The following is a 23,830-nucleotide window of genomic DNA, read 5'->3' as shown; positions in this document are numbered from 1 at the left end:
ATTTAATTCTCTGTAATCTACTGTCATCCTCCATGTGCCATCCGACTTTCGCACTGGCCATATGGGGGAGTTATACGGGCTGTGTGCAGGTCTTATAATACCCACTTTTTCTAATTCCTGCACCGTTCTCGATATTTCATCTTGCCCACCCGGGAGTCTATACTGTCTAACGTTAGTAATCCGGCGCGGTTTCGGCAGGCAAACAGGCTCATGTTTCGCATGGCCTCTTAATATTGCCTGCACCGCCCGGATACTGATACATCTTTGTCGAAGCCTGAACTCTCCCACAGTTGTTTGGAGAGCCAGACCCCATAGAATATCTATGCCCAGGATGTATTCTTGGACTGGGGCGATAGACACCTTGTACTCCCGGGGTGGGAGACGCCCAACCCCCAATTTTAACCATGTTTGGGTGACAGGAATAGTCTGTCCCCCAAAACCACCAATCATCACTCTGTCACCATCAAATTTTCCCGGATCTCCATAGATAATTGATGTTTCTGCTCCTGTGTCTACCAATGCCATTACTCTCTGAATATTTTTTCGGGACCAATAAATTGTTAATTCTACATAGGGCCTCCGGTCCCGTCTGGAGGCCCTACGGGGACTAACATCCCTTGTCACTCCATGAATTGGGCTAGGGCCAATTCTTTTGCTTCTGATGGCTCAGGCATTGTGGCCCGAGACACCTGAGGTGGCTTCTTTTTTCTGTTTGGAATAATAAAATCTTCTAGGTTCCATGTTGTTGTTGGAACCCTCTCTATAGCTCTTACCCTTGATTTCTTAGGGTAGCTCTGGAATTTTTGATTGTCCTTTAGTTGTCTCCAGAGCTGGAGAAGGACATGGTTGGGCTGGCGGTCAATCTTAGCAAATTGGACCCCAGCCCGAATTAAATCATTAAACATTTGTTTTCGGGATACCCTTATGGGTCCCGATGGAGGAGCTCGAGTAGCCGGCATTTTGGTTTTATTTACCGGCAGGACCTCTGCTTCCTCCAGAAACCGAATATTGCGCCTAGTCCGCAGGCGTTCTGTTTCTCCCAGGTCGGCAACTAACTGGGCAGCCTGCTGGACTACGGCTTCTGATGCTACAAGGGGATTCAATATGGAGACTAAGGTGCCATACAGATGGGAGGGAGCTTGTTGTAAAATTAAATCTCTCATCCCTGCTGAAAATTTAACCATATCAGGGCCATCAAATGTATCTTCATAGATGGCCTCTCTTACACCCAGTTCGCGGATATAGTTTTGAAGGTCCTCCATGGAGGACCACATGCCTGTATGTAAAGGTATGTCTGATTTATTTGGCCATACCATACGGCAGGCTGCCATTAACCATTCTAGTATGGAATGGTTTTCATCACGATATTGATTACCTACATATAACCTCTGTCTGAGAGCAGGATGGATGGTCATGGTGGCCAACTTGGCTATTTCTGGGCCATTCACCAAGACACTTTCTGCCCCAGAATCCCACAGTCTTAATAACCAAGCTGGCACACTTTCTCTAGGCTTCTGCCGAAATCGTTGTACTAAGTCCATTAATTCTGTTGCCGTGTATGGCCGTGCCGTTACATGTAAATGAGTCTGGGCAGGGGGCCATTGATCAGGCGGCACCCCTGCCGGTCTGTCCTGTACTTTTTTTGTTTTCTGGGTTACAACAGGACGGATTTCCAGGGGATCAGTCAGAATAGGACATTCAAGGTCTGATTTGGATTTCTTGTTCTCCTGATCAACGAAGTCTGTTGATTCAGGAGTCTGGTCATCATTTATTGAAATACTACGAATTTGGCCTATGGGAAGATGTAGAATTGGCTTCTTCCCTGTTAAAACGCCAAGTTCGTGCTCTAGCTTTTCAACGCGGTCTTTCAAAAGCTGATTTTCCGTTTCTAAAGTATTATTTCTTAAGTCCGCATGATTTAAGGCAGTTAATAATGGCCATGCCACCATGGAGGCAGCCAGTTGTCTTTCTTTAGTAATGAGGACATCCTTGCCAAGTCCTTGAAAATAGTCCGCCATGCGATATGGGGAGATATTGCCCATAACGCGTAAGGGACCCCATTTTTCAATGATAGTAGCTAACTCATAATAGGGCGATCCCTCAAATCCTGGGATCTGCCCTGGAATCATTTTCTCTAGAGGAGTATTGTTCTCCCCCTTGACCCATTTATAGAAATTCCATAAAAAAGACATGATGTTAATTTCAGTATATTTGGCCTGCCTGGCTCGCCAAGTGTATAATCAAGATGCTATAATTGCAATATAGTTGTTTAATCAACAGATATCAAGATGTTGTAATCACAATATAATCGAGAGAATCAAGCAAGGTAGACAATGATCACAAAGAGAATAAGCGGAAGAGCTTACCCTTCGGCTGAGCTCACCAGAAGACACCAAGAGAAGGGATCTCCAGAAGAGATCCTTCCCCTCTGGTAGCCAGCTCTTAAATAGGTCTAGGAGGGGTGGAGCCTGGCTCCACCCCTTCTGGCAGCACAGGTGAATTGCCTTCACCTGTGCTCCTCTGGCTGACTCATGGCTCGCCTCAGGTGATTAATCAGAGGTTCAGGCCGTGACTCAGCAGTTCCCATACACCAGTCAAGCCACGTTAAAAAAAGCAATCCAACTATCCATTTTAGCAGCAAGGCCGCTCCAAACTGCTTCTTACTGCAGAAAAGGCCCCAGTCTGTTGTCTTGCTTTCTCATCATCTTTTGTGACAGCGAGGTTACACTACACATCACAGTAATACAAACTCACTGCTGTATTCTGACACCTTCTGAAGGGTTGTTTGTTGCTGGAAAATCGTGCAGAGGTGTAAGTGCTGGATGAGTAGCCTAAATGGAGCCCCACTGCTTCTTTGTGTGTTCTCCCAGCTAACTGCACTGCTGATGGACAGCACTATTAAGCCGTCATTAGCACCACGTCTGAAAGCTTGGCTTCTGCTGATAATAACAGGCTATTCAATATCTGGAGCCTTTGTAAGAAAGAGGGCACCTAAATGAGAATAATGAGGTCATTCTGTGACATGCCTGAGGATATGAAACCATGGGTAACTTCTTAGCCCGTTTGATATGTGAACACATTACATTCAACTGTGACAGATTATTTCTAGCATTCAAAACAAAACAACAACAAAAAAGCTTCTTCCATTAAATCAGACTAAATAAAACATGAGCACCAAGTGGTAATCAAAACACTGGCATCGCTGTAAAGCACAACCTTCAAAATATTCATTCTGTGTAACCCAACCAAAAAGAAAACATTCATGTGGACAGATACAAGAAGTAGAGCAAGGGGTTGAGATACTATCAGAAAAACAGCTAAGCTTAACAGCACAGTTTGAAGGGATTTCATGGTAAAACGATTGCTTACAATTGTGCATAATGACTTGGAGCTGAACGAGATGTGTGGACCATTTTGACTTTGAAAAGATGAATCAACTGAAATAACTGAAATGTTATTTTCAGACCTGCTTCTTGCTTAGAGCATGGAGCTACAGACCACGTAGGTCTGAGGACTGACTGGTTTAGTCTGTAGCTCTGTTCAGAGGTTTAACACTCAAACTTTACAATGCCAGGAGGAACATTCTAACCTTTCTGTTTATTCTCCAAGGTGACTTTTTCCATTTCTGTCCATAGAAGTGGTGCTCTCAGAGTTTTCCTGGGTGTGCAAGAGTCACACAAATGTCAGGCTGTGCTGCTGAGCAAAGGAAGCGTGCTGGCCCTTAGCTCTTCTTTTGGGAAAGCCCAGTAATCTTTGCTAGACAAAATGTTCCTGCATGACTAGTTTAGTCTAACACATATGCAGTTAAGGTAGATCTGGATCATACAATATAGTTTTTAGCATTTAGCTTCAGTTTCTGTATGCAGAGAAACACAGCTGCTGGGAATTGTGCTGTGCTCCACATCTTGTGCTCCCTGGTGTGCTCAAGGTGCTGCGTGTGCTGGGGAGGACCTTGCATGTAGAATTGTCAACATCTGCACCTTAAGCCTGGAAAGAGGGGAAGGCCACAGTGTTCTTTCCTTGTGAACCTCTGAGAAGTTAAAGTTCACAAAGAGCTTAAAGGGAAAGAACGGAGATGGGAAGGAGTGTGGGTGAACACCTTGCTCTCAGAGAGCTCCTCTGACCAGCAGGCCGTTTCTCTTTGTACCCTTCCCTGAGTTGCCCTGGAGGAAAACAGACATGCAAGTTTGCTTCTGTTCCAGTTTCTCTCCTTTGAATTTCTGTTTTCTTGGTCTTATTATTTCTTGTGTTTTTTGTTTGTTTTATTTTTTTACAAGGGATTAACTGTTAACTCAGTCATTACCATCATTCTCGAGTTACTAACAGTTCACCCAGGATTTGAATAAATGTGGGAATAAGGACTGCCTCGTAATATCCGATGCATAAAACAAACCTTTCTAAAAGTAGGCTATAGATTATAAATATAGCACTAGTTCAATAGCAAAAGCAAAACAAACCAAACCCCCATAAAATGAACAATATATCTATTTCTCAGTGTTCTTTCCAACAAGAGCTACATACAGGGGCTGGGGTGACACAGCTCTTCGGATCAGCCTTCCTCAGCACCTCTTGACTGGCAAGGTGGACAAAGACAGACTGAGCACTGTGCCTGGTGCACTTTAGTGTATCTGCATCACCTGGGCCTTGGGCAGTCCTATTTTCAAAGCAGGAAAAATAGTTCTGCTCTTTATTAATTGCACAACATACATTTAAACAACAGACATTCATTAAAGACTAAAATCTGTGAAGCTCTATTAAAAGCTAACAGATAATCCAGACAGAGTAATTGCAGGAGGCAAGCCTGGCTTTCAAACTTCGGGAAGCAGCTTAAGTTTTCATTGTATTTTAGATATATTTCCTCATTATACCTGGATTAATCTGCTGGTGTGTTTGGCTTGAAAGAGATTTCCTCCAACTCTGTGCCTTTCTACTGAAACTTCACATTCCTACAGCATATCTTTATCCCCTGTTTTATCCCCTGAGCTGTCAAATGAGATAATAAGGCAGCCTTCAGCCTTAATTTGTTAAAAAATCAAAAGCCAAATAAAAAGATTATGTTGCATTATGTTGCATTGTATATTGAGTTCGCAGTGCTGAGCATGACAAAGTGTTACATTATCAGAACATCATCAGCAGAATCTGCAAAACTACATTTAATCTCTTTAACTGAATGTTGTTACTTGGCAGAACAAAGTCATTGTTTGTCTCACGCCCCAAAAATGCTATTGAGAAGAAAATGAAGCAGCTCTGCAGTCTGCAAGTTTAGGAACTCTTCTCCTTTACATCTGAATCATCTCACTTTTTAAACGGCTGTATGATGTGCACCACAGCATTCCAGACATTATGTAATGAGCAACAGTTCTCATGCAAAAAAATCCCAGCGCTAACTTGCTGCCACGTTATGACACTACTGTTCATCAGAGATAATTATGAAAAATGCTCTGACAATCAGGAGTATTTTTAAGCTATAACTTTTCCCACTGCTTTAAATGTTACGCATTTGCCTTTCTAAAACAAAGAATTCTTTCAAAGGAATTAAAAGCTCTGTAGTAACAGTGGTTTCTTTTCTCCTCTCCAGTGTTCATTATGGCTTCTGGGCTTTTGGTTTACCCTTTTGGTTTCAACTCTGCTACTGTGAAGAGATTCTGTGAGAATTCAGACATCTACTATGCAGGAGACTGCCAGATTGGATGGGGGTATATGCTGGCAATTGTGGGGGTCATGTTGTCTGTCTTTTTACCATTCTTTGCAAAATATGCACCAAAAGAGCACATATCTCCAACTCCAATACCTACTATTTTATAGTATTTTATTACTGTTTAAGAACAGAACATTCCTGTCTACGGGCAATGGGCAGCAGTTATTATAGCACTTCCATTTAGCTGTATTGCTAAAGAGAAAAAGAGAAAAAAAGAAAAAAAAAAAAGGAGATGGGGAGAGAAGGTCAGATTCAAAGACCAAAAGTGCATTGATAGTCTTCCGTACACACGAGTAGCGAACGCTCTGGAATTAAACTAAGATGAATCAGCAGCCTTTGTGCTGCTCCGAACACAGCCTTAGCAAAAGTTGGTATCAGTTTATCCTCAGAACATCTGTCTACCTCCCAGGCTGTTTCTTTTGTGTCTCAAAACCTTAAGACTTTTAAAAAGTTTCAATCCACTTTTTATATATTATTAAATGTGAAAGCTTTTATGAACCCACTAATTTTAAAACCAATAACAATATTTTGTTATAATTATTTTGGTTAATTAAAAAAAAAAAAAAAAGCCTACTAGTAGCCATGGCCTACAATTAAGCCTGATAACTAAAAGTGTATACCAGAACAATTTTCTTTTTAATCTCTATGTATTAGTAGTACCTCCATATTGTCAGTTGTCAGGACACATTCATCCTGATCTAATCCTCCAGATTTACAGTCGTGTTCATGAAGATAACAGAGAGAGATGTAACTGCTTCCAAAGGCTCATGATGATGTAACAGGTTAAGAAAGTATTTTTTCCCCATGTTTCTTCAATTCTTATTTTAAGTGGAATCTTGCAGAATGATTTGAACTATGACAACTGCAGATTTGCTGTTGCTGCTCTTTAAGGCAGTAAACAACAATCTGTGCTTACAAGTGTGTGCCCTGTGGCCCTTATGTGTAGTGGCAACGCAAGCCAGAATTGACCAGATTCTAGCATATCCCATCCTTTTAAGATCCTGCTATTGTAATACGTTTAGATGGGAAGTGTTACTGCATACTATGAAGAAGAAGAATCTGATTCCACGTCAGAAGTAGCACATGGCCGTAGTTCGTGGACTTGTGTGTGCAATTCATCTGATCTCTCAGTAGCACTGGATTCATTACTATCAAAGACTGAAATAAGTGCACTTGATTCCTTAAGGAAGGGAAACATTGGGTTCTAAGCTCCCCCCACTGTTCTGTGTTTCATTTAAAATAATTTGAATTCTAATATTTTATTTTCTATTATTTATTAACAGGCACATAGATTATATTTAATTCAGAGCCGTATGTCTCAGTTTGCATTTTGGCACAACCTAAGTGATCAAGGCCATTACTCTTCATTTATCTGAGCCCAACTAATTCCAGAAGTTAGTGCTGCTTTTATGTTGTTTTTTTATGGAACGTGTACATGAAGGAACAGACAGAGACATGTTGAGGATGTATAACAAATGCAAACAGACAGAACAATCACTGTGTAATTTTAATACGTCAGAGACTCCTACAGTCTGGTTTACATTCCTCACGCTTCTGAACATCAATGGACTGTGGCATTGTTTTCCAAAATAATGATCTGTTGTTACGTTTTCACGCACTCCAAAAGCAAATTCTGCACACTAAGTTTCATCACTGACCTTTGGAAACACAGATTTCGCAGTAGAATTAAGGACACTGAGAATTAGAGAAAGAGCATTGTGTGTTTTTGCTCTCAGTGAATAAGAGATGACATCCTCCAGATACCTAACAAAGTAGCTTAAAGGAATGTCAAAATTAAGCAGAATTGATTTCCATCATTTCTGTATAGTAGCACGCTTCCCAGTAACATCCTTTAAACTCATAGCTAAAATTGACAATTTTTGTATGAAAGTCAGAAAAGTGAGGAATAACGACCAACAAGTAAAAAGAAAACGATAACCACAAAGTAGAGAGAGAGAGACAGAGATGCAGGCTTTTCTTTCCTAACCAACCTGTGCCTTTACTCTAGAACCATTAGACAAGACAGGATCAATATGGTTAAAAAGAATCAACAACTGAAACGTGTAATGTGTATAAACTGTATTATGTAGGGTTTTTTCTGTTTTGTGTAACGTTTAAGACTGTCACTTAATGTTCCACTAGAAAAGTGATTTGTTAGTGTGCAAAAAAAAAAAATAATAATTGCAAGTACATAAAATCTACAAGCAAAGTTTTGTGTTTTTCTTAATATCCACACCATACCTGCTGAGCACAGCCAATCAGTTCCTGTCATTGCTTGTTAACTTTCACATGTGCAGAACTAGAACCTTCATTCAACCACAATCTGAGGACTGCAGCACTGTGTGGTGTTGAACACACACACACACACACACACACACACACACACACAGTCTCCTGCAATTCTGGCCCCACAGCTCAAACCTCCCTTGTAATTTCAACGTACTGTTTTAATGGAGTTCTACAATTCACAACGCTGCTGTACCAAATCTTTTACTTCTTTAAACTCAGCCTCTTTTGTTGTGAGGGCTGTCAGGCTCTGTTTCCTTCCATGAACCCAACTACTGCCTCCATTTGGAAATTTTGTTGATGTTTTACCATACATTAAGGAAATGAAGCATAAGTACAGGACTCCTACAACTGGACAGGCAAAACTTTCCTTGAAACATCCATGCTCAGAACCAGCTTAGCACAGAAGACAGAGATAAGGCAAGGGATTCTTAGCACAGTTAGGAAAGCATATGCTTTAGCTCCTCAACTGACAGCTTCAGTAGGGTGTTGCTAACAATCCATATGCTAACACTGACAGATCACTTTTTAAAATAAAGACTGTCTGCGAGTTGAACTGTGTAAAGCGTTTTCTTGTTAAAAGTCAAACAATTTATGGGATCAGGTTCAAGTTTTATTCTAAATATATAATTTTCTAAGTGTAACTAAAAGCTGTATTTTCCATTAATGTGTTTCTGCATTGACTAGCTGGCTCCTTTTTAGAATATTAACTGTTTTCCGTATTTGACTTGTTGGATACAATACTTCAATTATTTTAAATGTGAAATTTCCAATTGCCAACACTGTATAATAAAAAAATTTGAAAAAAAAAAAATCACCGTTTACTGTTTTCTTAACATCTCTCTTTTATTATTAAAAAAAAATTCCAACAAATTTGGTACACGGTGTTGAAGTAAGGGGAGAAGGAAATAGAAACAACAGGAATAAGTGTGAGAGTAGATGTTTGAAGGCAAAGACACAAACATGCGTGTGGACCGTCCCTCACAGGATGTTCCTATGGCAAAGGCAAGGAAGTTCTGTGTTCAAGTAATTATTTTCCAACTTCCTGCATGTCCTTGAACAAAGTTCCCACAGCTACAGGGCGTGCTGCTCATTTAAACAAGTGTCTTAATGATCCGCTGTTTTTAAAGAGAAGTACAACTAGTGGTGTAGCAAAGGGAACCATGTGAATACCTACTGTGTACAGCTGTATCCTGTGAAATCCTTCTGCAGTGACTGTTATGTGCCTTTCTGGAAGAGCTCTTACACATGCTGTTGCTATTCAAAGGAAACTGAAGCAGGATACACCATCTTACTTTCTAGCAGAGAGCAATTTTAATGAAATCACACAAAGAACTTTGTTGATGTTTGATCACTACTGAACTTTGACCAAACACTCACCACAGTCAACATTCTGAAACAGGTACTGAAGGTATTTCTAATAGCTGAAGGTAAGAAGCAATGGCAGCGTGAATTAGTTTTGACAGTATCCTTTTTCTGAGACACCTGAACTACTGTCAGAGTCAAATTTGTGTGGCCAAGTATTACAGAACTCAGAAACATAAAATTTCACTCTCAGCAACTTGTTTGTAAAGGTCTAAACTGATTGCTTGTGGGCATAGAAACAAACAAAAACCCACCACACCAAAAGGGGAAAATAAAATGTACAGTAGGTAGCACGTATAGGCAGTATGTCATTGAGGTGAGAAGGTAAGAGAAGGGTTTGATCCCCTTAGGGATGCTCAAAACATTTTTGAGAATTCCTCAGGCTTAGGCCACCTCTAAAAAGGAGGCACCGTTTTCATTCTCGTTAGCCACCTGTGGCTTGGCCTCATTTCTCCTCCTCATGCCTCAATGGAAAGAAGTTTCACTATTAAGTCTTTTCTTCAGTGACTGGGAGAGATAAGAGGCCACTAATCAGCCTGGTCTGCTGTTAAGGATGCATACACTGGGGTAACAGACAAAAGGGATACGAGTGGGGCACTCCCTGCAGTTTTCACCTATCCATGGATTTTTTTGTTTGTTTTTAAATAAAACTCATTGAACAGTCCATTCCAAAAAATAGAATTTACCTCACTCTAGTTAAGCAGGAACAGTTCATATAAATAAATTACGTTCATATGAACAACTTCAACATTTTAATTCAGAATTTCTCCAGTAAAATCCAATGAACTACATAACAAATGCTGTTATCACACAGATAGCCAGAGAAAATAAACTGTGAGAGTAATAGTGGAAACAAAATGCCGTCCTTAGCATCTGTTGGATAACAGAGTATATTTTCAATTATTTAATCACATTTTTCAGCATTAGTTTGAGTAAATGAATTTTATACAACCTTTACATTTAAATTTCATTCATTGTTTTTACGTAGGCTGTCATCTCAACGTCTGCAATTTTAACAAATTCTTGAAAAGTGTTTTGTTCTGGAACAGTTGCTGGTCTTACAGAGACACACTTGAAAATGTTCTTTTTTGTGTCATAGTTTCCCATGCATCTGAGCACACGACCTCTAATGAGTCTTGGAAGCTCGCGATCCTTCAACAAGAACGCAACAAATAAAGACATTCCATCACCTTTCTAACATGGAGGCTTTCCAAATGCCTGATTGCTGCTTATTAGTGCACTTCTGAAAGTTGTATCAAACACTGAAGGAATTTACATAATCTTTTTTTTTTTTTCCTTTTTGCTATTATCAACAACTTAGGAGCTGAACTGAAAGCCCAACCTGCATCTTCAATATTTTTGGTGAAACTGAAGTCTGAGGGTGCCCAAATAGCAGCTGCATTATTGCTCTACACCAGCCTGGGTACAATATTGTATAAGCACCCAGTCTTCCTTTTACAACACTATTTTCTGTTTTATCAGAACAACACATTATTAACTTCCTAAAGGCACTGCATGCAGTGGTGTCTGTCATGTACATACATGGAATACTTACAATTTCATAAAAAACACAAGGCAGGCTCTCCTTTCCATCTCTCAAAAGAAAATTCTTGGCTCCGTACGCTCCAGATGTGACTGCAGAATCAAGGGTGCCTACAGCGTGTAATAAAACCAAGGCACGATGTAAACATCAGAGCTGTACTAAATACGATATCAAGATGTCATGACAACATTTCCTTCACAAAAGCACAACGGTGTATCAATCAGCATCAGTTTCCTGTCACAACCTGCTGACAGCCCTGGAAGTTCCAGTATGTTATGGGCTTCTAATACTCTTCTAATAGTAAAACTGGATTTAAAATCTGCCTAACTGGAGTGACAAAATGTCATTGTCATAACAGTCACTGTAAAGGGGTTATTCCCTTGTTAACCAGGGCAGAACACAGTTCTCTTAAGTTATATTGATCCTCATGTGCCAATCAACATTAAACATTATGAATATCTTGGCTGTGTCACAATAATAGTTTGCTGAGATGTCATTACACTGTATTTTTATTCATCTTAATTTAATGGGCTTAGTCATTTCTGTTGTCTTTTACCACGTTCATTTCTCAGATAACATCAGTTAGCGTGCCAAGTGAAACCACACTAAGTCACTTTCCATGGGAAGCACCCCATGCTTACCTAAAACTTCAAATAATATTGGAGTTTTGTAAGTGTATTGGCTCCAGTGCTTCATGCTTTCAATGACTGCAGATACGATTCGCAAAGAATTCCTTTTTTCTTTAAGCTTTAATTGAAATGAAGAAATATCCTTTTGGAGGAAGACGAAAACTTGAGTTAGAGACACGCACTCGAAGACTTGCAAAAGCACGTAGGTGTTCAGTATTATTATATATCCCATATTTAAAGTATTTGTTCAGACTCTGCACATGACCCCCAGCCAATTTATATGATCATGCTGAGGACTGGAGGCCATTAAAATATGAAAATCTCAGCTCTACATTTTTAGAAACTTAAGGGTTTGTTAAGGCAGCTGGGACTGATAGAAACATCATCTGTCCACAGTTTTCTTTAAAGTTTTCTTCACTGTATCTTCCTTTTTTGACTTCATAAATTTACCTGACTTTTGGCTTCTGGAACGCAATCAAATTGCTTTTCATTCATGCTATTTTGCTGACTATTGCAGTTCAATTTATATGGCAGACCATAATCCTGCAGATTTCCTGACGCAGGGTTAGGTTTCACTGGCCACTGTCCTTTAGTGGAACGCGTTTGGCTGGTTCCTGTTGTTTTGATGTGCTGAGATGAATTGGAGCTATCAGGTACTTTCTGCTGCTGAACAGGTTTCCAATTATTTGAACGGTTCTCAAACTTTTGAGTAGTTCCACTACCAGATATTGAACCTGTTCTGTTACTTGCAGGGGTGCACTCATTTCTGTTCCAAATTTTAGTACTGGGAGTCTTCTCTTCTGCCCTGCAGTGTGATGCAAGATAAATTCAGTACCACAGTATCCACCCTGAACACTCAAATAAGCAACCACAGTGAACAAAAGCAGATTTGTTTTAGATTTAAAAATCTGATGCCTCTTCAGATTCAAAGAACATGCAATTAAATTTACCCATTACAGGGCAACCATTACACAGTTGCTTAAATCCTTCTGAATTAGGCTTAGGTACACTGGAATTGATGCCCCATTTCAGTTCTTTTTGGCTCATAAGCAGAACGTAATTATTAAGGACAGCAGTGAATACCTGGAAATTAAAAGGGTGTTCCTGAATGCTACTAGAATATACAGTGAGATGTACTCTCACATAAGAATAATGGTGGTTAAAAATAATAAAATTTAAAGTTTTTACTAACCTGTAGTCATACAAGTTTCTTCCAGCTTTGACTAAATTAGGCTTTATTGCATTTGGTGATTTCATAGGGGAAGGAGCCATGTGATCATCTGCTCTGTTTTCAAAGATAAGTTAAAAAAAATCAGTGACACAATAGCAGCTTTATTTTCAGGCAGGCGTACAGTTCACAGTTTGTAAAACAAATTGATAGTGCCCAAATAAGAACAGATCTAGAACAAGTGGTACAACATACACATACCCACTGTCTGCTGCTTTCTGTAGCTCATCGACTTCTGGGTTTGCAGCTCCCCAGCCTGATTCCCAAAAGACAAAAGATTGAGTATGGATACAAAGTGTAAAGATTGAAAGGTACCAAGTCTGCTTAGGGCTCCTGCCCTACCTAATGTTCCACAGATAGTCCCAGGAGGAGGGAGGAACAAACGGGAAAAAAAAGAAAGGAATGTGTTTTTTGGTATCTGTAATTATAAGACAACTTCTAGCAAGTAGACTGCTTTTCTAGATGGTGCTTTCTTACTAGCACAGACACGTTTTTGTCACAAGAAAAACAATGATTGAATACTGCATCATTCTTTCCAAGTACAATTTGAAGAACAGAAGTTCTCTTCTCAGTTACAAGAAAGACATCTTGTAAGTGTTTCTTCTTGTAATACTGGGCTTGAATTTTGATTGAAATCAACTGAAAACAAAAGGTCAGAAATCCAAGAGACTATTTAAATGCCAATGCTACTTCATTCTGTAGCACACAAAGCATCGACCTCCCTCCAGGCATGAAGGAAAAAAGCTCAATTGTATTGCGCAGAAAGAAACTTCCTGGAGGACATGTTTTAAACAATGGGCTTCTCATAAATAAATATAAAGGATGCATATAGTTCTTGATAAGGACAATATCTCGTTTAATACAAGAATAAAATTAACATTTAGTTGGATATAGAGCCATCAAAAATAGACACATCTTAATTACCCAGTGATGAGGAAGAAAAGTCATGAGTCACAGAACTGGAACCCGGCTCGTTCTTAAGGGGATTTGAGGTGAGGGGCTGCCTGGGTCTCTTTTTCTGATTGAAGAGAGGCACAGGCAAACAACCTAAAATTAAAATTCACACGATAGCACCACACCAGCACTAGGAGCACATGCAGCCTACACTTAACGTATGTAAATAGCGATTATCTGACAATTGTTTTACTTACATTACCCATGGGAATTGTAGTTCATAGGCACGTAGCATAGCGTAGCCCAGTCATTGCCTCACAGGGCTGAGCCCTTCATCCTGCAAACTAGTCTGTGAGCTATACGTATCATTACCAGCCCCATGCCTCCCAAACTTTACACTGTGCTGTAATAACATAGAAATCTGTACAAGTCTACTTGGGAAATGGGCTCCAGGATATGAGCGCAATGATGAATAAGCTGTAAGTGCAAAAGAATGGACAATACCTGCGGTGCTGCGGGTTGAAGCATCAGCTGAACTCCTTTTCATGGCTGTGCTGTGCTTCAATAGCCAACACTTTTTTGGTTCTCCGTATTCACTGTATGAAAGGTAGGTAAAGGGAAAGTGAGCTAATTAACGCTGTAAACACATTCAGATTACATGCAACTTTATGGCAGCTTGTCCCAGCGCTTTGTTTAACCTGTCGCATGCATCACTTCAGACAAACCTAAAACGTGTGAGGATCTGTGCTGAATTTAACGGGCTCACAGGGATCCCAAGCACTCAATTAGATCGATAGCCCACAACATTCATCATTGAAGCAAAAGTCACATGCCCTAAGTTCTTGGCGTGCAATAATAACACTGAATTTGCTGCTGAATTTAAAAGCACACTCAAATGCGAGGAATCAGTTTAGCCTTTAATTCTGCGGCGCACATTAACTGCACTGTGACAACTGCAGCAGCTCCCAGCTCCTCGCTGCCACCGGATTCATGGTTAAAATGCACTGCGAGTGCTATAAAGCCTCATGGATGTTAGCAAATAACACACTTGTAAAATGAAACCTCTCACACCTGACGCCGCAGCCCTTGAAGCCGATTTTCGCATGGCATAAGATCCCTTTTCTGCGTAGCTTTATTTTTCTTCCTCTTGAAGGTGAGCAGAGCACAGCCCCGAGCTAAAACACGCGAGGGAAAGTAAAGCAAAAAGTAAGCAACACGCGACACAAGGCTAAACCTGCGCACCGCTTCACATGCAACAGCACCCTCACCTACAAACCAGACCGCCTTCCTACACACTGAGGGAACAGGACCGAGCAGCAGCCCGCCAAAAATAACGGCTCAGCCCGCCCCACCCTCACTCAGGTGCGAGGTGAGAAAAGGGCGGGAAGGGCGGGACGCGCCCTGCGCTATAGCGCTGCAGCCGCCGGTGGCCGCTAGAGGGCGCCAGTGAGCAGCGCGGGCAGGAGCTCATCGCCCCCTGGGGAGCGGCTGCGGGGCTTCGTGAGGTGTTACGGCAGCGTCTGATGGGCTTCCATGTTGAATTGTAGCTTGGTTATTAACAATTAATTCCTAAATCGCTAGCTTTAGAAAACTCCTTCTGTGTTTTTAGGCCAGGTCACCTGAGCAGAAAGGAGAGAATAATAAAAAACTGTGCCCTGTGTGGTGCTGCCATTAACAAGCTTTACATTTTCCACTTCTCGGCGATAAACTAAGTCAGAGCGTTCACTGCAAATAAAGCAGGTCACAAAATCAGTGCTGAATTCTTAATAAACCAAATAAGTTCCTGCATAATTAAGCATTGGCTGAGCACAGGAAAACGGGAATGGTTCCCAGCGTGTAGAAAAGGGAGAACATTTCTGCATCTGTGCCACGTGCTCCCGTGATGCGCTGGCAGCCCAGGGGTTAAACGCTGTCCGCAAGTTACTTTGCTCCAAGGGTATAAAAGGAGCCTCCATCGCTTTGGTTCCAAACCTCGTGTTTGAAATGCGCTGTGTCTGCCCTAGCAGAGCGCTCAGGAGACAAACTGCTTGCATGCTAAGTGAGGTAAGTGCACGGCGCTGTCTCTGCTTTGGCTTTTTGTGAGGAACGACCAGCCATCCCTGCTGGCAGTGCAGGATAGCGATAGTTTACTCTTCAAACTGCTGCGGTGTTTGAATTCAACAGAGCACGACGCGGAGCACGGGCTGCTCCTTCTGAACGTTCTGCACATGGCACCGCTGCTGAAGGACTGGGGTCAGAGGACGGTGCAGACTGTCTGCTGCTGTACAGCGCAGCTCTGCTGCTTTCTTTAATACGTTACTTGCTGTGACTGAATAGCTGACAGCCTAAAGTACAACAGGAGCACAGCTGACTTAAGTGAATACTCCACCTGTTAACTCACTGTGAGCTTTAGCAAGTCCTGGGCATAGGTTGCAATGTAGAGAGCAGCATTTGTAGGAAAAGTGTTCCTGGCAGAACTTTGGTGGATGAAGCCTATGTCTGGCTCTGGTTTTATGCACATGGGATCTATCAGACTGGTTGTGAGGCCCTCCACAGACCCTCACCAAACACCGTCACTGGGGTATATTCTTATTGCTCAATAAATGTCCCTTATTCTCTTACAGTGTAACATTTTTATGTTAATGCTGTGTGCTGGATGCCAATTTGGAACTATTCTGTCATTAATATCAGTCAAACTATTTGTTTTTTTAATCTAAACATTTCAGTCCTCACAACAGAAGTTATGGCTGCTGTTTAGCTTGAGTTTCCATTCTGAAAACCCATCGGAACGCTTTGTGAAATGGCAGAAGTCCTCGGCTAAGTTTCTTTCAGGGAAGGACACAGCTTTTGTCCCACTGTGATCTGCTTTGATTTCCCTTGTTTCGTAAGGGGCTGCAGAAATGAGAAGGGTCCCCATTCAGTTGTTCCGATGTCACAGAGGTCTGTGTTAGCAGATCCCAAGACACGTCTAGAGCCAGGAACGCTAGGTAAATTGTAGCCATGCTGCACTTTAATTTCAGCTGTCGTTCCTTCCAAGCACCTTTCTGATAGTCTGAAACAAAGGTCATACAAGACAGCGTGCTTTGAGGAACTCAGCTGTTCGTGTTTTTTAGATGACAGCACTTCATGTCTCGGCATTATCAGCTGATCTCTGATCTAGAACAAAGATAGGATTCACATTTTGCTGTTTTCACTCACTTTAAATCATTCTGCTCATACGTACGGTAATGTTTTTGTGACTTAAAGTGTACACGAACAGACTTGTCACAGCGAGTTGGCAAGTTTTTTCAGACTTTCATTAGCAGAGTATTTACCTGTCTCTCATATATTAATAGAGAACGCCTGGAGAAGTTAATTTTTGAATTGTGTAACAGTACAGAAACAGAGCGGAAGGATTACTAAATATGGGAAATGAAGGGAGGGCTCCTGGGGAGGGAGGAGAGTCGGACCAGCAACGCCCCGCCTTGCAACCGGAATCTGAAACTTAGAGAAATGTTAATTCTCTTTCATTCCTGTCTGACCTAAGCAGACATAAAGAATTTCTTATTAAAAGAAATATATATTTCTTTTTCAGAGATACGAGCTTTACTTCCCTGTTGTTTTCTTTTGCTTTCAGCAATTCTTAAAGCTGCTGAAAAGCATGACTTCCTGTTGTGTTGTTCCAAAACCTCCAGTGAGAAGGGTTGCTATCTTTGGAGGAACTCATGGCAATGAGTTATCAGGGATATTTTTGGTCAAGCACTGGCAAGAGAATGGAGCTGAGATTCAAAGAGCAGGAATGGAAGTGAAACCATTTCTCACCAACCCAAGAGCTGTGAAGAAGTGTACTAGATACATTGACTGTGATCTGAACCGTGTTTTTGACCCTGATAATCTTGGGTAAGAATAGTTGTACTTTCTGTTGTTTTAATTTTCTGTTTTTTAAAACTGCCAGGAACTTCCTTTCCAGATTAAAACACTGATGCAGGTTCCACTTCTGTGTTATCCAGGCAGTCACATAACTGAAATTACTGACCTTTTACCCAAAAAGAACAAATTGCGTGTGCTGTTTCGTTTTAAAACTTGCTGGTAGAACGAGCCTCAAGCCAACACATAACACCTAAACTGAGTATTTTAAATCTGTGTGAGGATAGCTGTGCTTGTGTAAACCTAAGCTGCTGTTTGGAGTTGCAAAGTCACTATTTCTCATGCCTTCTTGTGCAATTCAGCCTTGGAGCTCTTCTGAATGCAGTTATGAAATATGAAAACACAAAGCAATTTAGAGGTAGACTTCAGTATATAAAAGGTGACAAGCAAGGTGGGAAGTGTATTTAATTATGGTCATATAGAATAGAAGGCAAACACTTGAAATTATAAGCTAGAAATAAAGCATTCTATGGCAAAATGGCAAAATTCAATAATTTATCTGTCTCCTTATTTTAGCAGAAATGAAATCTATAATTGCTGTACAGTGGTAATTGAGCTTACTTTATAATGGGATTTTCTGTTTCTCTGCTTTTGAGACATCTATGCCAGAGGTGTACTTTGTTGTGTGAAACGTTTTTTAATGACTGGTACAGCTGCAAGCTGAGAGGGTAATTAAGTATGAGAAAAGCCTTAATTGTAAAAGTGAATATTACTGAGAGAAGTAGGTGTCACATTTATTTTGTAATCACGGTTATTCTTACCCTGAATGCCTTCTCACCTGGCTTTTCATCTAACAGTTTTGTCCTTGGATATTATATGTAAGGTGGACAGACTTTAATGCAGAAGTGTTAAGGCCATTCTTTCATGGCTTACTTACGTGTTCCCTCTATGGACAGGAAGCCAATGATCTCAGACCATTTCTGACATGCCAGTACAGGCTGCTCTGGTGCCTGAGACTGGAAGCATTAAAACTTCAGAGGAAGGCATTTGAGGTGGCAAAATCTTCTCTGAGGTTCAAGAGAATCAATAGACTGTAAGAAAATCTCAGCAGAACATGAGAACATGTGTTATGAAAGAGCTTGTAAATGAGGTCCAAGGTAAAAGGGCACGAACCCGTATCAGAATACCGCTGAGCTCAGGCTTGGAGGTGGCTGAAGTTGTTGATAAATGCTGGGTTAGTTTTCTGCGCTGAGGGAAATGCTGAGATGCACGTACTAGAAGTAAATGCAAATAAATTAGAGAAGTACAAAGCCTACTGCAAAAATCGGGTTAAAAAAACGTAATGCCTTTCTGCACAAGATACATAGCTGTGAGACTGCTTCCCACTAACAATCATTTCTTTGTTCAAGCACAAGCATCACGTTTTAAGCCAGGTAATGTAATAGGCAGTGATGGAAATAAAGTGAAAGAAAAGGATGTCGATATTTTGTTGAATGTAAAGTCATGAAATGAGTTGATTGATTTGTTTGTACTAATATTAACAGACAGACAGTGGTGGAAGATATTCCATATGAAGTGAGAAGGGCTCAGGAAATCAACCATATATTTGGTCCAAAAGGTAGTGATGATGCCTATGACCTTATTTTTGACCTTCACAACACCACTGCTAACATGGGTGGTACCCTTATTCTTGAGAACTCCAGGGATGACTTTACAATTCAAATGTGTCATTATATCAAGGTAAAACTACTTTAAATGAACTATTAAACAGATTACTGTTTGCAGTGTATGACTATATAGTATGTCATTTCTTCAAATATTCTATTTTTTATTCAGCAAAACTGTTGCAAATATATAATCACCGATGCTTTTTTAAAATCAGAGGTAATTAATAATTTGATTATCACATCAGGTAATTCAGATTTCAACTCATCATAGTCTTCACGTATCAAAATGACTGTAGTAAGATTGATGGGCAGGGAACAATGCTTAGAATAACATCTGTGAAAATAAATGTAGTTTAATCTGCTTCCACACTGATCTGTCAGGAACTGGGATAAATTTGGGTCACGCATGCTAAATAGACATTAATTTTGTGAAATAAGGACATGGAAAAAGTAACGGAATTAAGTAATGACAAATGTTCCCTTCATCACTATTTATAGGAACAGCGAAGTGTCTTTGAATCCTGTTTGACTCTGCTGTTCCTGGAGCTGATAAATAATGGCAGAGTGAGGTTTGCAGAAAATGAGCAATTGGAAAAGAGATCTGCAATAGGATGCTCTGTCAAAAAAAAGAAAACAAAAAAGAGGCGGAAAAAGAAAAGGCTGAATTCACAATCTCTGTCCACACGAGATAATCTAAACATAGCAACAACAAGAAAAAAGATCTGCCTAGAAATCTGCTTTAAAGGATTTAGATTATAAATTCTGGAGCACCATTGAGTAGTTTCCTCTTCCTGTTAGCAATTTAGGAACAGAACTGGGTTCATTTATATTAGGAGACAGCAAAGCTCATTGGACCGTGCCTGGCAAGAGTTAATGGAAAGGAGACCAACAAACAGAGCTTTGTGCGTTTTCTAAAGATGTCCTACTTCTTTGAGCACCATGAAATAAAGGCAACATATTGAACACATTGTGTAAATCACTTCTGCATCAGTAGTCTTTTTGTGGCGCAACATTTTAAAATATTTGCATAACAAAACCATTTTAAAACAATCTCCACAGAATGCTTTGGCTCCAGAGCGCGTTCCTGTTCTGCTGATTGAACATCCCAACTTGAAATATGCAACAACCCGATCTGTAGCAAAACATCCTGTTGGTAAATATGAAAGATAAACAGCATTTCTGATCTATCAGCAATTATCTAAAAACACGTCTGTTTGCAGATCAGTTCATTACGTTTTACTGAGTGCTCTGATCACTAATTGCTGTTTGTTTGACAGTGCATTTCCAGAATCAGATGTTTATGATTTTCTCATCTAAAGAGCACTGATCTGTCATTTGGCACACAAAGCATTGGATGCTAGCCAGGAAGGGGAGTAGAAAATATGTTGGAAAGGAGAAAATGACGTTGTGCATGAAAGTTGTCAACGTTTACATTTGTAGAAACAAAACCATAATCACAGGCAGGGAGGAAAAAAAACCAAACATTTGCTTTTCATGAGTTCTCTAAAACACATCGTGGAAAGAAAAGATGAGAAAAGGAGTAAGGGAAAAGAGCATACAGAGTGACTCACGTCCTGGTAGCACGCTCAAAAATGGTTATGTGGTTCTTTGAACTGATCCTTACTCATGAGCCACATTTCTGTTTGCCTTCCAAATAACAGAACTGCAGATTAAAATCTGTCTGAACGATAACACTCAGACACAGTCAGACATGTATTTTTCCTGTGCAATCTAAGCGTGATGTATTACAGCTCTCTTAATAATCTCCCTCCATCTATGAACAGGTGTGGAGGTGGGGCCTCAGCCACAAGGTGTTGTTAGAGCTGATATTTTGGACAAAATGAGGAAGATTGTCAAACACGGCCTTGATTTTGTTCACCTCTTTAACGAAGGTACAGTAAGTACTGCAGGCTCCCTGCCTCACGTCAGGGCGTTATTTCGAGAGAGCGTTTCTTCCAGAGGCAGGTTGTTCTGCAGCTCTCTGCTGCTAGCCTGGTAGCACTGCGGGGATGAGGGGTGGGCAGCTCTCCAGATCACCCAGCTGTGGCGTGAGGAGGTCAGAACAATTCCTGCCATGGCTTCTGTAGGCAGCTCTGAGGACGTTACTCAAAAACTCCATCAGGACACTTGACTTTCAAATTGCTTCGAGAACCAGAAATAGCAGCTCACTGTTTCTGTAGTGGTATGTACACTGAGGACCCTGCACACACAGATTAGAAATACGCCTTATATGGCTGCAGTGCATTATTTCGAATTATAGTCAAGAAATTTTGTAAGACATCGATTTTATCTGCGCGGTATCAAAGGTGCAGATTGACAAAAATAGGTGCTGGAAATTCTTTAGGATTACATTTGCCAGTAAGTTCTGTTTGCATGTAGAAGGAAAAGAATTTTGCTGTGTGTGCCAGAATCTGTGCTGGAATGGTAAAGATTAAACAGCACCAGCACCATCCACGTTGCTCAGCAGTAGCAAACACAGCTGCTGCTGCCTTACTCATCTGCAGAATAAATCTTCCTAAGTGTACAGAGAAAAGCCACATCCAGCACCACTGATCTCATTGAGATCAGGGTTCCAAATGCAACAAAAGGCAATACATAACAAGATCACCTTTCTACAGCTGGGATTCTGGGAAAGAAAGATGTGCATCTACACATTTTAATGGTGTATGAGCTAATCACCAGCATGCAAATGTTGACAGCGTACAACCTAATAATTTAAGCTATTCTACAGTGAATTAGGAATGCGTTGTGCTTTCTAACAAGCAGTTGTTCATTCTGACATTAAATTGCATTTATTCTTTCTAGGAAAAGAATTTCCACCATGTACAATTGAGGTCTATAAAATAATGGAGAAAGTAGATTATCCCAGGAATAAAAATGATGAAGTTATTGCTATTATTCACCCTAAGCTGCAGGTAAATCTTATAGTAGCTTCCATCCACACCATTTTTAAGTGCTCCTGTGTTGCTTCTGCTACATTATAGTATATAGTGAATAAGATATTTACAATGAGGCTATTGCTAATGGGTTTACCAAATACTTCAGACCTTCCCCATAGGAAGCTCCATCACTGAGCTCATTCAGTATTTCAGGAACTGATTTGGGAATCACTGAACGTGAAATCATGTTTGAATCTAAAACTGGAGACAGCAGGATAGCTTATATTCTAAAATGTATTTCTAATTCTGAATTCTGTTGTGAAAGTCTGATTTCAATTAACTGTGAGCGTATGCATTTTCCTTTTAGTTCAACTTCACCAGTGAATTCTATGCAAGCCTGAAAATGAGTGCCAAAATCCTGAAATTATGTAATGAAAATTAAAAGCAATGATTTTAAAAGCTTTTGCCATAAACTACAGGGAAAATAATTATTGAGCATACATTTAGAAATCTCCTTTAGAAAGTTTTTGAGAAAAAATGAAAGTAAATGTGCTTATTTATTTTCTTTATCTAAGGATCAAGATTGGCAGCCACTGAACAATGGCGATCCTCTATTTTTGACTCTTGATGGAGAAGTAATTGCATATAAAGGGGACTGTACAGTCTATCCCACATTTATTAATGAAGCTGCGTATTATGGAAAGAAACAAGCCTTTGTAAACACAGTTACCGTGGAACTCACTGCAGAACTCATCAGATCCTCAGCCGTAGATCAGAACGCCTCTTAAAGCTCGCGACAGATTTTCCGTACAAGAAGTGATTTCTGTCTGTGAAATCCAGTATCACCCAGTGGTTGTTCGCAGGCTTAATAAATTCAGAATCTAATTTAAAAATGTAATTTAATTAACATTTTGAGAACTTGTAATGTGAAATATATTGTAACAGGACAGCATCATAATGCTAATTATGGCTTCTATTTACTTGTTTTAATAGACCACTATAGATACAAAGATTATTTTTATGAAGTTTGATAGTTCGTGCTATATAAAAGGATTAAACAACGTACCACATATGCTGATGAGTAGCAATAAAGCATCTATCCAGAATTACACGGAAAGTAAAACTTCATCACCCAGCTAAATGATATAAAAATGACAACATTTTAACTTGGTAAGCAGAAACATCCAGTAATCAATCATTCATAAATTAATTGTTCAGCTGAGCCGTATAAAATGTGAGACAAAGGAAACGAGAAGGAAAGAAACACAGAGAGGGGATGTGTATGTTATTAATGCCTGCTGCCCAGAAGTGGACGCCTTAGGGTTTGTTGTGGTTTTGTGCTTAAGAAGGATCATCTAAGAACATGATTTCCAAGGAAGAAGTACACTAAAATAAGTTATGTTTAAATTGAAATTATTACAAGATTAATTAAACTGTTCCTGATCTGTCTTTTAAAGACAAAAAGGGTTGAATTTAAGAAGTTTCCAGTAGTCTGAAAGATACTGAAGCCACATTCTGGGGAAAAAAAAAAAAAAGTGCATATCCAGTGAATAAATTCAGAAAGCACTCAGTAATTCGTTGTTTGCTGAAAGACTCATCGTCCACAGAACCCACCACAAATATCTACTTTGAAGAGTAATCTTCAAAGCCAAAATCTTTTCAGCTTCCTTTGTGTAACTCTATAGCAGTAAAGTAAAGATACAGAAGGATTAAAGATAAAGGACAGAAGGAGATGCTTATTGAATTACATGTTTTATTTCTTTATATTCAGATAAATATTGAATAAAAATTTGAAGATTGATCTGCTGCAGTCCTT

The 23,830-nt window shown here is 40.0% G+C and overlaps 3 protein-coding genes across 3 annotated transcripts in view; 2 read left to right on the top strand and 1 right to left on the bottom strand.

Moving 5' to 3' along the window:
* Positions 1-5,842, top strand: part of LHFPL7 (LHFPL tetraspan subfamily member 7) — a gene marked incomplete at its 5' end in the record, with an annotated part of 58,901 nt that extends 53,059 nt beyond the window's left edge. Inside the window, one exon of the mRNA XM_079545160.1 lies at positions 5,579-5,842. Coding sequence (XP_079401286.1) covers positions 5,579-5,805 — 227 coding nt within the window. The 3' untranslated portion in view covers positions 5,806-5,842. The remainder of the gene's footprint in view (positions 1-5,578) is intronic.
* A 4,467-nt stretch (positions 5,843-10,309) lies between these two features.
* SPATA22 (spermatogenesis associated 22) lies at positions 10,310-14,190 on the bottom strand (the record flags this gene model as incomplete). The annotated part of the gene is made up of 8 exons (XM_079545005.1): positions 10,310-10,501; positions 10,905-11,002; positions 11,534-11,663; positions 11,972-12,326; positions 12,714-12,806; positions 12,945-13,005; positions 13,674-13,796; positions 14,148-14,190. The coding sequence occupies 8 exons, from the start codon at positions 14,188-14,190 to the stop codon at positions 10,310-10,312; spliced, it is 1,095 nt and encodes a 364-aa protein (XP_079401131.1).
* Positions 14,191-15,626: 1,436 nt separating this feature from the next.
* Positions 15,627-22,802, top strand: ASPA (aspartoacylase; the record flags this gene model as incomplete). Its single annotated transcript, XM_079545180.1, has 7 exons — positions 15,627-15,686; positions 17,239-17,501; positions 19,013-19,208; positions 20,195-20,288; positions 20,920-21,027; positions 21,941-22,050; positions 22,590-22,802. The coding sequence occupies 7 exons, from the start codon at positions 15,627-15,629 to the stop codon at positions 22,800-22,802; spliced, it is 1,044 nt and encodes a 347-aa protein (XP_079401306.1).
* Positions 22,803-23,830: the final 1,028 nt, after the last annotated feature.

Source organism: Tetrao urogallus (assembly GCF_951394365.1).
Source record: "Tetrao urogallus genome assembly, chromosome: 20".
Lineage (NCBI taxonomy): Eukaryota > Metazoa > Chordata > Aves > Galliformes > Phasianidae > Tetrao > Tetrao urogallus.
This window is presented reverse-complemented; position numbering and strand designations above follow the sequence as displayed.